This window comes from Brassica oleracea, chromosome C5 (assembly GCF_000695525.1).
Source record: "Brassica oleracea var. oleracea cultivar TO1000 chromosome C5, BOL, whole genome shotgun sequence".
NCBI classification, from domain to species: domain Eukaryota; kingdom Viridiplantae; phylum Streptophyta; class Magnoliopsida; order Brassicales; family Brassicaceae; genus Brassica; species Brassica oleracea.
Window position 1 is genome coordinate 46,198,865 of NC_027752.1, and position 14,691 is coordinate 46,213,555.

The 14,691-nt window shown below is 34.3% G+C and overlaps 4 protein-coding genes and 1 pseudogene across 4 annotated transcripts; 3 read left to right on the top strand and 2 right to left on the bottom strand.

Annotated features, from left to right (window-relative positions):
- Positions 1–1,749: 1,749 nt before the first annotated feature.
- LOC106292433 lies at positions 1,750–3,493 on the top strand (annotated as a pseudogene).
- A 597-nt stretch (positions 3,494–4,090) lies between these two features.
- Positions 4,091–5,862, top strand: LOC106296005 (expansin-A13). The gene is made up of 2 exons (XM_013732043.1): positions 4,091–4,626; positions 5,509–5,862. The coding sequence occupies exons 1-2, from the start codon at positions 4,151–4,153 to the stop codon at positions 5,819–5,821; spliced, it is 789 nt and encodes a 262-aa protein (XP_013587497.1). The 5' UTR covers positions 4,091–4,150; the 3' UTR covers positions 5,822–5,862.
- A 69-nt stretch (positions 5,863–5,931) lies between these two features.
- LOC106296004 lies at positions 5,932–7,521 on the bottom strand. The gene has a single exon (XM_013732042.1). It carries the CDS (start codon positions 7,223–7,225, stop codon positions 6,131–6,133), a length of 1,095 nt encoding a protein of 364 aa, XP_013587496.1. The 5' UTR covers positions 7,226–7,521; the 3' UTR covers positions 5,932–6,130.
- A 2,165-nt stretch (positions 7,522–9,686) lies between these two features.
- Positions 9,687–12,255, top strand: LOC106293716 (NAC domain-containing protein 45-like). The gene is made up of 6 exons (XM_013729375.1): positions 9,687–9,934; positions 10,538–10,818; positions 10,934–11,206; positions 11,313–11,567; positions 11,661–11,727; positions 11,817–12,255. The coding sequence occupies exons 1-6, from the start codon at positions 9,778–9,780 to the stop codon at positions 12,218–12,220; spliced, it is 1,437 nt and encodes a 478-aa protein (XP_013584829.1). The 5' UTR covers positions 9,687–9,777; the 3' UTR covers positions 12,221–12,255.
- Positions 12,256–12,659: 404 nt separating this feature from the next.
- LOC106294469 (glutathione S-transferase F11) lies at positions 12,660–13,711 on the bottom strand. The gene is made up of 3 exons (XM_013730029.1): positions 13,468–13,711; positions 13,336–13,384; positions 12,660–13,220 (listed from the first exon to the last, which is right to left on the bottom strand). The coding sequence occupies exons 1-3, from the start codon at positions 13,627–13,629 to the stop codon at positions 12,784–12,786; spliced, it is 648 nt and encodes a 215-aa protein (XP_013585483.1). The 5' UTR covers positions 13,630–13,711; the 3' UTR covers positions 12,660–12,783.
- Positions 13,712–14,691: the final 980 nt, after the last annotated feature.

Here is a 14,691-nt window from a genome sequence, read left to right on the forward strand (position 1 = left end):
TCCTTTTTATCATGAAAATGAGCTTAAAATACATTAATACAAATGCAGAATGTGGTTAGAAATTTTAAAACAACACTAAAGGTTATAGGCTTCATTATATAAAACATTTACCAAAAACTCAATATTTTCGTAGGGGTTAACACATAGATTTTGATAAAACTTCAAAAATACGACAATATTGTTTTAATGCATAGTTACATCCTCCACTAACGTATGATGATGTTCAAAGAGGTTTGGAGCATTTGTTGTCTCTGTTTTTCAAGCAAGTAGTGATTTTATAGTGGTTATTCCATCGATTTAGGGAGTATTATGAAGTTTAATTAAATTAATTGATAAAAAATTATAATGATTCCCTTATACAATGAAAAAGAGCTTTAAATACATTAATACGAATTTAGAATGTGGTTAGAAATTTTTTAAAAAAACACTAAATATTATACGCTTAGTATATAAAACATTTACCAAAAACTTAATATTTTCGTACGGGTTAACACATAGATTTCGAGAAAATTTTAAAAAATGCGAAAATATTGTTTTAATGCATAGTTGCATCCTCCAGTAACATATAATGATGTTGAAAGAGGTTTGGAGCCTTTGTGTTCTCCGTTTTTCAGGCAAATAGTGATTTTTTAGTTGTTATTCCATCGATTTTGGGAGTATTATGAAGTTTTACTTAATTAATTGATAACAAAATTATAACGATTCCCTTATACCATGAAAAAAAAATCTTAAAATACATTAATAAAAATGTAGAATGTGGTTAGAAATTTTAAAACACTAAAGATTATAGGCTTTAATATATAAAACATTTACCAAAAACTCAATATTTTCGTAGGGGTTAACACATAGATTTTGATAAAATTTCAAAAAGTACGACAATATTGTTTTAATGCATAGTTGCATCCTCCACTAACGTATGATGATGTTCAAAGAGGTTTGGAGCCTTTGTTTATCTTAAATATTATTAGTTAAATAGTGTAATCTATAAAAACATAATATATTTTAGTTATTTCTAATATGTGTGAAAAACCGTCAAAATAACATTCTTTGTAGAGGGATTAGCTATTTTATCAGTAATAAATACAAACCAAAGATGCAATATGAATTTATGTTTTCATTTTCTAAAGCAAAATTTATGAAGGATAATTTTAAATCTTTATAGTAGCTATCAATTCACTCTTTTATTAATCCAAAATCCGTAATAATAAATTCAAAACTGAAAATGTGGATACGCGACATATACGTGTAACAAAGGAGAAAAGAATGAAATACATGTGTAACAAAAGAGGTCAGCTTGCCAGCAAAAGAAAAAGAACTATAATATTATTTTAGTTGTTTGGGCAAGAGATTCTATTACTTCACGTTAGCTTACCGCATTAACTTGCCATCTCCTGTCATCACGTCGGTTTTCTTTTCCTCACGGGCCACATTAACTTTCAGTGACCATTATCACTCGCTGATCTTCAAGGGCACCGAAAGTTGTATGTATGAATGTTTTTTTTTGGGTTCAAAATGAATAAACGATTAAAATATAAGTTAATAGAGTTCTTTTCTTTTTTTTGTAAATAAGTTAATAGATTTCTTGTTTCTTGATTCTGAAGTTCGTACAAATATATACATTCAAGATATAAAAAAAACTATTCTTCTAAACAATAGATTTCTATGATATGTCAGATTCAATACATGAGATTTCAAAGCAAATACATGAGATTAGCAATGTTATCGCATGTATTGTCTACAGGCCAAATAATGTTGATTCTACATGGGATTGTGGGATTGGTAAGCTATTATATCTACAAGTCCATAATACCACCGCCGCCGATTCCATTGCCGGAAAATGTTTCCGAGATATCTCCAAGAATCAAGCTCAATGATGGCAGATATTTAGCGTACAAAGAATTAGGATTTACGAAGGACAAAGCCAAAAACAAAATCATAATCATCCACGGAAATGGAAATTCCAAGGACGTTGATTTATACACCACACAGCTATAAACGTTAGAATTAAATGATACTCCCTCCGTTTCAAAATAGATGATGTTTTGGAGAGTTTAAGATGTTTTAGCTTTATTGAAAATTATGTGACCAATGATGTTTTATAGTTTTTTTCATGATTGGTTCAATTTGTTTTAGTTTATATTTTAAATGCTATTTTTTAGGTAAAAGTGTATTTCTTAATTCTTGTGCATCGAACCAAACATCAACTATTTTGAAACAGAGGGAGTACATTTAAAAATTTAATGGTTGTTTTTATATAAGATATACTTTTTACTCTTCGACAGAGCTGGTTACGGAGAAAGTGATCCTAATCCATTACGAACTCTTCGAAAACACTTCCAACGCCTTATCAAACTTTTTTAAGTTTGTGTATCTATCTTTTTTTTTTTTTTTTGCAAATTTGTGTATCTATCTTTATGTTGCTTTGTTTGGTTTGCTCTTCAAATTTTCGAACGGATTGCACATCATATGTTGGATGCTGCATTTTCATTTGTAGTCGGTTAAGATTATCAATGAAAATCATGTTGTGAACAAAAATAAAATCCATTACGAACGCTTAAAACGGATACATACGATATCGAAGAACTTACTGATAAATTGTAAATCAGTCCAAAGTTCCATGTTGTGGGGATGTCACTTGGAGCTTACCCTGTTTACGGTTGCATAACTCAAACACATTTCACATAGGTAATATATCTATGAAGAAAATTGATTTATAATTTGTGAATCAATATTTATTAAAACTAACGCTTATATATTACACATTTACATAAAGACACATGTTGATAAAAAAAATACTTTATGTGAATGCTTCTAATAATACTTCCAGGTTAAGTGGAGCTTGGTTCCGTTAATAAAATTTTGGTGGAGACGTGTGCCTCAAAACCTTTTGAATGCAGCGATGAGGAGACTGCCAGTTGGGTTTCAACTGACTCTAGGCGTCGCACACTACTGTCCATGGTTGTTATATTGGTGGATGGCTCAAAAATGGTTCCAAATAGCCGGAATCCAAAAGATACTATGACCAAACGTGATTTAGAACTCGCGGAAATGCATACAAAACACTCATATATCATGGTATACATATATATAGATGGATTAAAATATCTTTTAAGCTGATTTCAAAGTTATGATCAACTCACTTTTGAAAGAAAAAAAGGCACTCATGAAAGCTATATTTATACAGGAGTCTGCTTTACGACAAGGTGAACATGTGAGAACACAATTAACGAGAGACATCATCGTGGGTTATGGTAATTGGGAGTTTGATCCAACCGAGCTGAGCAATCCGTTCTCGATAGTAACAAAGGGTCGGTTCATATATGGTGTGGACTCGAAGAATACAAACAAATTTCACGATATGTTTTACTCTATATACAGACAAATTTTAAGCTTGCCATGGGTAAAGTTCCATGAAGTTCCTGATGGTGGACATTATATTATCCATAAGAGACGACACTTGGAAGCCATTATCAAAGCCACTTTTACTGAATGAAGATTATGAAAAGAAAAGAATAAAACTGCAGAGTGTTGGTAAGTTATGAATATAAACACATATAGTAAAAACGTTTTTTTATTTTTTTGCTAACAAACATATAGTAAAAATGGTAATACTAAAGTTCATGTATGTATAACTATTTTACGCGATTCGAACTGAAACAAAATGGCTCGTATATTAATATTTCATTCATGAAAATAAGATTTTTTAGAGTTTATTCATGTTCCACAAAAATATTTTTTTATATTTTTAAAGTATTTTTGAAAAAATGAATATTTAAATTGATTATGGTTAATTATTGGAAAGTGTATTAAAAATAAATTATAAATTAAATTGTAAATATTTGTTATATTCTTAATAAATGTGAAAATTTTAGAAAGAGTAATATTTAATTAGTACATAAAAAATAAATAAATAAAATTTTTGTTCCGACACAACTTAGTTGACCGATAAACTGTTAACTTCAAACATGTCCACATCTGGATGTGATTTGAGCTTAATTTTTTCTTTAGATATAGGGTACTATAGTCATTTCAAGAAACCGACAAACGAGTAAAAGCAAAATGTTTTCCACTAAAAGAGTAAAGACAACACACAAAAAGAGAACAAAACTAATCACACTTCGCACTTTCTCCTCTAACACTCTCGCCGGAGATGCAACTGTTTCTCCTCCTTCTCCTCCTCGCCGCACTATCTCCTCCGGCGACTTCCCACTACTCATCCTCAACCTCATCTCCATCTTCCTCCTCCGTCTCCGAATGGCGTCCAGCTCGAGCCACCTACTACGCCGCCACGAATCCTAGAGACTTGGTGGGCGGTGCGTGTGGATACGGAGATCTCGTCAAATCTGGATACGGTATGTCCACGGTTGGTCTGAGCGAGACTCTGTTTGAGCGTGGTCAGATCTGTGGCGCTTGTTTCGAGCTCAGATGTGTCGATGATCTCCGTTGGTGTATCCCTGGAACTTCGATCATCGTCACCGCCACGAACTTCTGCGCTCCTAATTACGGGTTTGATCCCGACGGTGGTGGTCATTGTAACCCTCCGAACAAACATTTCGTGTTGCCGATCGAAGCGTTTGAGAAGATCGCTATTTGGAAAGCTGGGAACATGCCCGTGCAGTATCGAAGGTGCGTTTCCTCGAAATCCCCAAACTTTATTCGCGTTTCTTTAGTGATGCTTTTGCGGTTGTCGGAACGCGCAGTTCTGTCTTTTTGGCCTCTTTTTCAATTTGAATTTTTTTAAACAATTCATTCAAGCTATGAGATGAGATGGTTTTGATTTTGTTTTTTATATTCGGATTTGAGATTTTAGGGGTTATAAAACATTTAATAGAAATTTTAATTAAAAAAATATTCATAATTAAAAAGCATTAGCCCACCTATAAAAAAATTCAAAAAATTTTGGAGGCCAATGCTAATGCTTCATTTTAGTCTGTGTCCCAGCTCCGTTTATTTAGTCGACAGCTCTGTGCTTTATATGAGCTGAGTTTGCCGTACATGGTCTCCTAAATTAGAAAATTACTGTATTACCCCTGACCATCGTTTCTACTTAACAGAGGAGACAAGTGTGTAACAAGATTCAACTATGGTATAGAAATGGATTAATGGCGTATTGTTGTATTTGCTGATCATGTGTTGTGTATAGGAAGATTAGTTTATAGAGTGCAAGAGTATATTAACCATTAGTGAAAATAGAATAAGAATCAATGGTAGAATTTGACCAAAAAAGAAGAAAAAAAAAAAGAATCAATGATAGGACTGAAACTGATTGCTTCTAGGAACCAAGAGTATATTAACCATTTGTGAAAATAGAATAAGAATCAATGGTAGAATTTGACTAAAAAAGAAGAAAAAAAAAGAATCAATGATAGGACTGAAACTGATTGCTTCTAGGAACCAAGCCATCACTGATTTTCCCGGTTTATGCTACTATGATTCATTGGTTTTGTGGAGTGTTTTGCGACTGTAAGAGTTTTACAGATCATATAACCATTGGTTTTGCCGAAACAGGATAAACTGTAGAAAGGAAGGGAGCATTAGGTTTACAGTAGACGGTGGAGGCATTTTCATTTCGGTTCTGATCACAAATGTTGCCGGATCCGGTGATATATCCGCTGTGAAGATCAAAGGTTCGAGAACCGGGTGGTTACCAATGGGTCGTAACTGGGGACAGAACTGGCACATCAACGCCGATCTCAAGAACCAAGCTCTCTCGTTTGAAGTAACTTCTAGTGACAAATCAACCGTGACAGCTTACAACGTCGCTCCTAGAAACTGGGATTACGGACAAACCTTCGAAGGCAAACAATTCGAGACTCCGTAACACACACACCGAGATATCTCGTGATTCTTTTTGTTACTAGTGAGAATTTTTTGATGGCAAGTCTATGTATTTTGGTATCTATTCGTTGTTTACATTACTAATGAAAAGAATGCATAATATAACTTCAAAGTCGAAAGATTTATAATCAATAACCAAGAATGTAAGTTCACTTAGATCATTTAGACCAAAAGGATCACCGTGTCGTAAAAAAAAAAACTCCTATGAACATCCCATTTCTCTTTAAAACTCTACAAATAAAACTCTCAAACATTAAAAAGAAATGAAAAAAAAAAACCTGTAATCAATCTCTCACAAAGTTTGATTAGATTCGATAAGCAACGCGTTGAGCATGACATGAACAGCAGCATCATACACCGCAGAGTCATAATGCATCCCATCAAGCGTACACTGCGGTCCACAGTTCCAAGTAAAAGACTGAACATCAAGCAAAACAAGCGGCCCGCCCATCTGACGCAAGATCTTACTCTCCCCTAACGACCTATCGTACTCATGCCACACCGTATCACTCATCCTCTCCTTCTTCTCATCAGTATTCAACATCCCGTTGATCAAAACCGGCATCCCTATCCAAAACATATGCATAGACCTCCCCGAAACCGATCCTCCTCCTCCTTCTTCCCCCTTGGTCCTCACGGGGACTAACAACTCAACATGACTCCTCAGCTCCTTCAGCTGGAAACCAAAATCTGACGCGTTGTTGACGTGAAGCATATGCCATAACCCACTCCCCATGATCACAACGTCTGGAAACTTGTTCTTCTTCTTGTAAGACACGACGAGATCGTCAAGATCCTTCTCGTAAGGCGCCCACACGAAGTCAACCTTCATCCCAATCTCCTTAACCACAATACTATAATCGCTATGCCTCTTGAAAAGCTCCTCTCTAACCGAGCCCATAGCTTCGGACCCCGAGCCCAACACCAGGCCCAATAACGACAACGCCACGAACCTCGCCTGGGAATCACCAGCGACAACGATCCAAGATCCGTTCAACAGCTCGGAGACATCCAACTTATCCAACTTCTGAAACTCGCAGCTCTGAACTTTCCTCGATCTCACCCAATCCCAATTCTTCTCGAAGTAATCGAGCTTCGAAGAACCGTTGTTGTTCCTAGGTCGAGGCCTAACGTCCCAGACGATCTGGTTCACCTCGTTGATGCACGAGACGCGGTGATCGTAGACGACGACGGAGGAGACGGAGGCGACGATGTCGGAGACGGAAGGGAAGTAAGGGGTGAGGTGGACGCAGACGGCGAGGGAGATGAAGAGAGCGCCGCTGAAGAAGAGCATCTTGTGCCTGCTGAGGTGCCAGCCTGCCATGGCCATGGGGACGAAGAGGACGAAACACGCTGCTAATACTCCGAAGTGGATCGCTCCTAGCATCTGTCTTCTTCGATCGAAGGTTTCAGACACATCTAAAGATTATTAGATCTTTAGATTAACAAACGAAATTTCTTTTTTTTTTTTTCTTTGTAATTAAAATAGATAGGGAGGGGGGCTAACGAGTTAGGTTTGGTTGAAAATAGAATTGAAGGCAAAGATTAAAGCTTGGTGAAATTGAAAGGAACAGAACAACCGTAGGTTTCTTCTTTCTTTCTTTCTATTTCTTTTTATTTCTTTTTAAGTTTCCATTTTTTTGTAAGATCTCGGACATTGTTCAGCTCATCTTAGCCTCGAGAGTAAAGATGACTCTAACGTGCGCACTGCGGTTGATATCACGTGATTGCTTTTATAATTTAGTAGATTTATTAAATTGCAATAGTTGGGCCTTATTTTGTAAGCGTAATAAGAGTCCTAAAGTTTAAACAAAATTGTTGAAAATAATGCTAGCCCATGTGTTTAAGTGCAGTTGTATTGTGAGCATGGCCCATATAAACTGACCAGATTATCAATATATTTTGAACAGTTTATATATGTAAAATCTACGACGTTCGGAATTGGGATGGATGTAACATACATGCAAACCAGGAGAATGAGACACATTCCGATTTAGAATATAGTGTTTTGTATTGGTATATGAACTTTGGATCTTTAGCTTACACATATACACAATTGATATCTTTCTGTAATACCTTTCACCGCTTCTCGTTCTATAAGTCTGAGAGATCTCGTATATCTCATAATATTTTCAATCCATGTTACGTTGTTTCATTTTACATGATTTCCTAGTTTCTGTTGTGTTACGATCTATTATGTATCATTATTAGTATATACACCCTATCTCAATAGAAGGCTAATCAGAGAACTAGTCTTTTAACTAACCAATATATGATAATGTAGTTTTATAGAGATGTGTGTGAACGCCATGAAGAAAGAAGTAAAGAACCTAAAGATGGATTCATGTGAGGGAAATGTGTCAAGCTGGGGTATGTACACATTTTATTTGTATATATGTAGATATGTTTAAGATACATGTATATATGACGATACATAGAAAGAGAATATGGAATTGGAATAAGGAAAGAAAAAGGTTATGACGATGATGAGAAAGGCTGAGAAGTGATTCTCCATGGTTGGCCCATCAATAGCTTCCAAGGATTTTTTCACATGTTCACAACTGATGGACCCACATGATCATATATTTCATACATGTTTTTTGGTCTTTTTTTTGTTATATGAGTCGGGTCTCATCCGTCGAATCTAGTTAGATTATAATGGTGGATCGACCTATAAATTTGACTTCTTCTTTTTAGTTCGAGCCATGTATATGATGTATATTAGTATATATTCCATCTTGATTTAAATATAAGATGTTTAAGGTTTTACATATTAAAAAACAATAAATACACTATTTTAATTGTTATTTTTTTATTATATCAATAAAATTTCACCACTCATAATTTTACTTTTCAATTTATATTTAAATTTTAAAAATAAATACATTAATTATATCTCAAAACATCATACATTTGTATACAAGATAAAAATATAAAACATCTTACATTCGTATTCGGAAGGAGTATGAAACTGATGAGCTAATTATATAGAAAATGAAACTGATATATACTTATAAATGGGAAAATGTAAAAATAAGAACTCAAATAAATTGGAACATCTATATAATTTTAAAAGAAGGTCTGAACGTAGATCGGTGGCAATGAGAAGGAAAAGAGACAGTTATTTCAGTTAGAAGTGCCGCCAAAGACCAAAGGAAAAAGAGAGATTGGAACAGTTTTGGGGTAACCCAATATTCGATCTCCATGCAACCAATAGAATTCTTACACGTGTAAATACCTATTCCAGACCGACAACACTTGGAGAAGAATGGGATAATCGAGAAGGCAACTTGATGAAAGAAACACGGTTTTGTATTTAGGGAGACAATTTTCGATTGACTATTCCGGTTTACTACATAATCACCTCGTGGTCATGTTAATTACCTATTCGGTTGATGATATGTTCTTTGTAGCATACTTTATGTCTCATTTTACAACGTGTTGTTTAAAAACAGCAAATCCAAAAACTTCCAAAATATATTAACAGAGTTTCTCTACCACTCTTAAGAAAAATACAACAAATACACGTTATAAAAATGTTCTTATTAAATATTAATGTATATTATGCGAACAAAAACCTCAGAAGTGAGAACCTCTTGTTGTGTGTATATATAAATCTATAATAGAAAACTTAGAATTAGCACATTATTTATGTGTCGGACAAAATAATAAAAAAATATTCCATACAATTTAAATATTCAGATAATTCTTAATAATATTTGTTGCTTTGGGATAGGGACCTTCCCTTTTATTCACTTTTGCTCCCCTTTTTTATTTCTTATGTCTTTTCTCCTCTATATATATAACCTCCATCTCCAAACCCTCAACGAATACAAAACATTCAGTTCTTTAATAACTTCTTCTTTGTGTCTAGTCTTGATTGTCCCTCTCTTTCTTGAAGCTGATCCAAGCAAAATAATCCCTGAGAATAACTTGTATATGGCTCCTGTCTCGTTACCTCCAGGTTTTAGATTTCATCCAACCGATGAGGAGCTGATTACCTACTATCTGAAAAGAAAAATTAACGGTCTAGAAATCGAACTTGAGGTTATCGCTGAAGTTGATCTCTACAAGTGCGAGCCATGGGACTTGCCAGGTAATATTTGTATTTTCTCTGTGCATGTATGCATGAGTATAATTTATTACATTAGTACTATAAGATCTAAATCTCTTTTACAAACTAGGATATTTTAAGTTAAAGAAAAAACGTACTAGATTATACTATTATTTTTTAAATTCAACAAAACTTATTTGGATTAAGTTCACAACCTTTGTAATTAAGAATTATTATTTGTCAGTCTATAACCAATAGAAGCAAGAGAGGCTGAAGAAAAGAATAAGAATATAACAATGATGAAGAAACCCTATATATACTTTATTTTCGGCCGGAGAATAGTACATGTTTGTTCTTTGCATAATTACAATATTCATTTATTAAAATTTCAGGTAAATGTTTAAAACTGAATCATAATTTTGGGTTTCAACGGAAAATAGTGCTCATAAACATTGTTTTAAGAGAATTATTTTATTCATTTAAACTAAGCTTTTAATAAGACAAGTTATAATTGTAAACACGCCAATTGTTTAACTGAGATACTCTTGAATTTTGGATTTATTATGTATTGGCAAATTCTTATTAGATATAGTCATATAAATACACGATGTATAAAATAATGATGAATAATAAATTCAATGATAGGAAAGTCCTTGCTTCCGAGCAAAGACCAAGAATGGTACTTCTTCAGCCCACGAGACCGGAAGTATCCTAACGGTTCCAGGACAAACCGAGCAACTAAAGGCGGGTACTGGAAGGCTACGGGTAAAGACCGCCGTGTTAGTTGGAGAGACCGAGCCATTGGAACCAAAAAGACATTAGTTTACTACCGTGGACGCGCGCCACATGGTATTAGAACCGGTTGGGTTATGCATGAATATCGACTCGATGAAAATGAATGCGAGCCTTATGCATACGGCATGCAGGTTTGTCGCGTCGGCTAGCTAATTGATTCGACTAATCAATCTCTTATCGTATACTGTATACGGTATACATACACTATTAGAGGATATAGTCTAATAGATTTATCATTTTCTTCAGGACGCATATGCACTCTGTCGTGTGTTTAAAAAGATTGTGATTGAAGCTAAGCCAAGAGATCAGCATCGTTCTTACATCCATGCTATGTCAAATGTGAGTGGAAATTCGAGTTTTGACCCTTGTTCAGATCTAGAGATCAGTTCAACTACTCATCAAGTTCAAAACGCATTCCAACCTCAAATTGGAAACGGACGTTTTAATTCAAACGCCAGTAACGAAAACTGGTCACAATACTATGGTTCTTCTTATCCACCGTTCCCTACTCCATATAAGGTAATATATCACACTTTTATAAATCCATCAACATATTAAAATATAATGATCAAAGGTATATAACTATTTTAATGATGGAAATACCATTTTGTATATGTTCACGTAGGTTAATAATGAGATCGAATGCTCAATGTTACAACACAATATATGTCTACCACCGTTGCGTATAGAGAACTCTGCGGTCAGCAATTACGATTTCTATAATACGAGTACGACTCACAACAACGATCATGGCGTTTTGGAGGACTTTACTTTCGCTGCAAGTAACTCCAACCATTATAATAATACCGTTGGTGATCACGTGATCCATTTAGGCAACTATGATGAACCATTAATAATGTCAAATAATTATATGAACCAGGTATTTTATAAAACCAAGTTTTTAAAGATAGTCTTCTTTCACGTTATTTATATTTCAGCCTTACATAAACTTTTTTGCATGAAAACTTAAAAGGGTTATATCGAAGAGCAGAAGATCATATTGACTTTGGATGATAATGACCAAGATCTTGGATTTCATGGTGAGTATGATATAAAATTTTGTTTCGCATTCAAGATTGTTTAGGTATTTTTCTTATCTAACGATAACTACAACTCGCTTAATTTACAGGAGACAATACCAATATCAACATAGATATTGATGACTTCTTCTCGTTTGATATGTATAACGAGGAAAACGTAAATCGAGTAAAAGGTAACGAAGAAGACGTGAATATAAATGAAGCCGTAGATTCATCGGGATTTGAGGTGGTTGAAGAAGAAATTAGGGTTAACAACCAAATGCTCATCTCGACATATCAAACGACGAAGATTCTATATCACCAAGTCGTACCATCTCACACGTTGAAAGTTCAGATTAATCTCATTAACCACAATGTGGAAGAGAGAATATTGTTCATTGAAGAAGATAACGATTCTTGGGTACAAAGAGCTGAGAAGATCACGAAGATAAAACTAAATCTTGTTAGTTTAATAGCTCAGCAATATTACAAATATCTTACGATTTTTTTCTGATTTCTTACAATTACTGATTTTTATATACGCCCTGAAAAGAGTGGTTATATATACTGTACACTAACATATACATGTATAAATCTCATTCTTGTTATTTTTTGTTGGAATTACGTTGTAGTATAGTTATAAAATTGGAACATTCAACCAACTTAAGTGTATACACGTAAATGCCCAACAAACGATCATACATCTAATCCAGTACTAATGGATATGAGCTTACAATTTCCACAAAGTTTCTTCAGTTATTATTTTTCTTCAAAAGTTGGTCATATTAATATGCGTAGAGATCACTCAAGAAGTGTCCTAGTGGTTGTGCTCCTTTTTTCTTCTATGGATTCTCAAAAGAAACCATTAATTTAGTAATAAAATAATCCTAATTAATTTCTATGATTATCAAAAATGTCCAAATTATCAAGGCGTCTTTTTAAATAACATTATGTGATAAAGACAATAACACATGAGATTAAACTTTATTTAGGGGAGACAGAAACTGTTAAAAAAAACTTATTTGGTCCGAATACCACATCATCATCATAAACCAACAATGATACACTAGAACTTATTTAATAAGCAGCCATTTCCATAAGTTGCTTCCAAGCCGGTCTAGCCGAAATCTCATTCCACCAACGGTTAACATTCTCCCGAGACGTAACCATGCTCCCCAAACCGGCTTCATTCATTATATACCTCATACCGGGCATATGAGTCAAATCAGCCAATGAGAACTCAGCACCAGCCAAGTACCGGTTCGTAGCTAACTGGTTCTCATATACATCCAGGACCTTATCGAGCTTGACCTTTAGCTCTTCCACCAAAGCAATGTCGAACTTGGGTGTAAACACGATGTTTATAACTAAAGGTAGAACCACAACGTTGAAGTAGTTAGCCTCAACTTCCATCCACTGTTCCACGATGGCTCGTTGCTCCAAGGTCTTGCCCAATAGGTCCGTTCCTTGGTCCGCATACTTGGTCGCGTAATACCTCGATATGGCTCGTGATTCTTTAAGTTAAGAAGTATATATTAAAAAAAAAGTATTTATCTTTTCAGTAACTTCTGACTTAGTCAAGAAATAAATCGACCTTAAGTTTTAATAAATTTGGAGAGATTATCTTACCAAAAAGCTTCAGATCTCCATCTTCAATAGCTGGAACTTGACCAAACGGCTAACACAAGTATAGAACATAAGAACTACGCAAGTAGACTATATAATCAATTTGCTTTCTCTATAATAATTAGAAAAGATTACCTGACGAAGAAGATATTCTGGTTTTTTCTGCTCAAATGTATTGAGATCGACATGGATAACTTCAAACTCGATGCCCTTTTCCAGAAAACAGAGCAATACTCTTTGTGGATTACCTGCTCTTATCTGCCCAAATAGTTTGACCACCATGTTCTGATTATACATAAAGTCTATATGTAATTGTTGATATGATTTGTAGAACCATATGGTTTCTACAAATACAAATATTTTAGAAGTAAGGATAGGAGTATATAATGGTCAGTCTTTTATCTATATGTTTTTTTCAAAATCGGCTGGACCGGTGAGTAGGTGAGAAATGCAACGTGCTGTTTTCTTAAAATTCTTGTTTTTTTGTTGTTTACTAAAATAAGAAAAATATTTCCTATATATTAAAAAAAAATCGCTTGCAATAAATATCTATACTATTAAAGCAGGATCCTATTGTCCTTTTTACCTTACTCTGCTCTTTCTTTTTTAATGCTTCCTTACATTTCGAAGAATAATAAAGGGTATTTACGTGAATTACGATCAACACGTTCTGTGTCAAAGTTTTTGAAATGGCCCACGCCTGAATGTAGGCCCAAACGATTTTTCCCTAACCGATTTGTTTAAATGACCCACGGCAAGCAGATATTCAAAAATTCGGTAACAGTATAACATATCTTAACAGTATAAATTCTCTAACGATTTTCCCTTTAATGAATCAGAATATACTAGCTTGCCCATGAAGCATAATAGCTTGCCCATGAAGCATACGTAATAACTACCCAAATATTTGTTTCATTTAATTCATTTATGTTAAAAAGATATCTAAACCAACAGAATTGTAAATATTGTTAAGATATGTAAACAACCGCAAACAATATCGATCTCTAAATATTTTTTCTTGATCAATACTCTAAGGGTTTCCTATATTGAATTAAGAATATACGAGAGATATTTTTTGACCAGACATTTAGAACCATCGATTAACCTACTGCTATATGTATTGTCGGGCATTACTAATCTTTTTTTACCAGACATTTAGAACCAGGGACCAGCTCAGAGGTTTAAAACGACTGATAACATTTTCTGTAAGTCTTCATTATCCTGTAAAATTTAGTTTGCTTGAGATTGGATTGTCGGGCATTACGAATCTTTTTTTATTGTCTTAAGCCCAAGCTAACTCACAGAAACCACCCATTTCGTTAAGTTCACGCTCAATAGCTCAACGTCTTCGTTATAAGA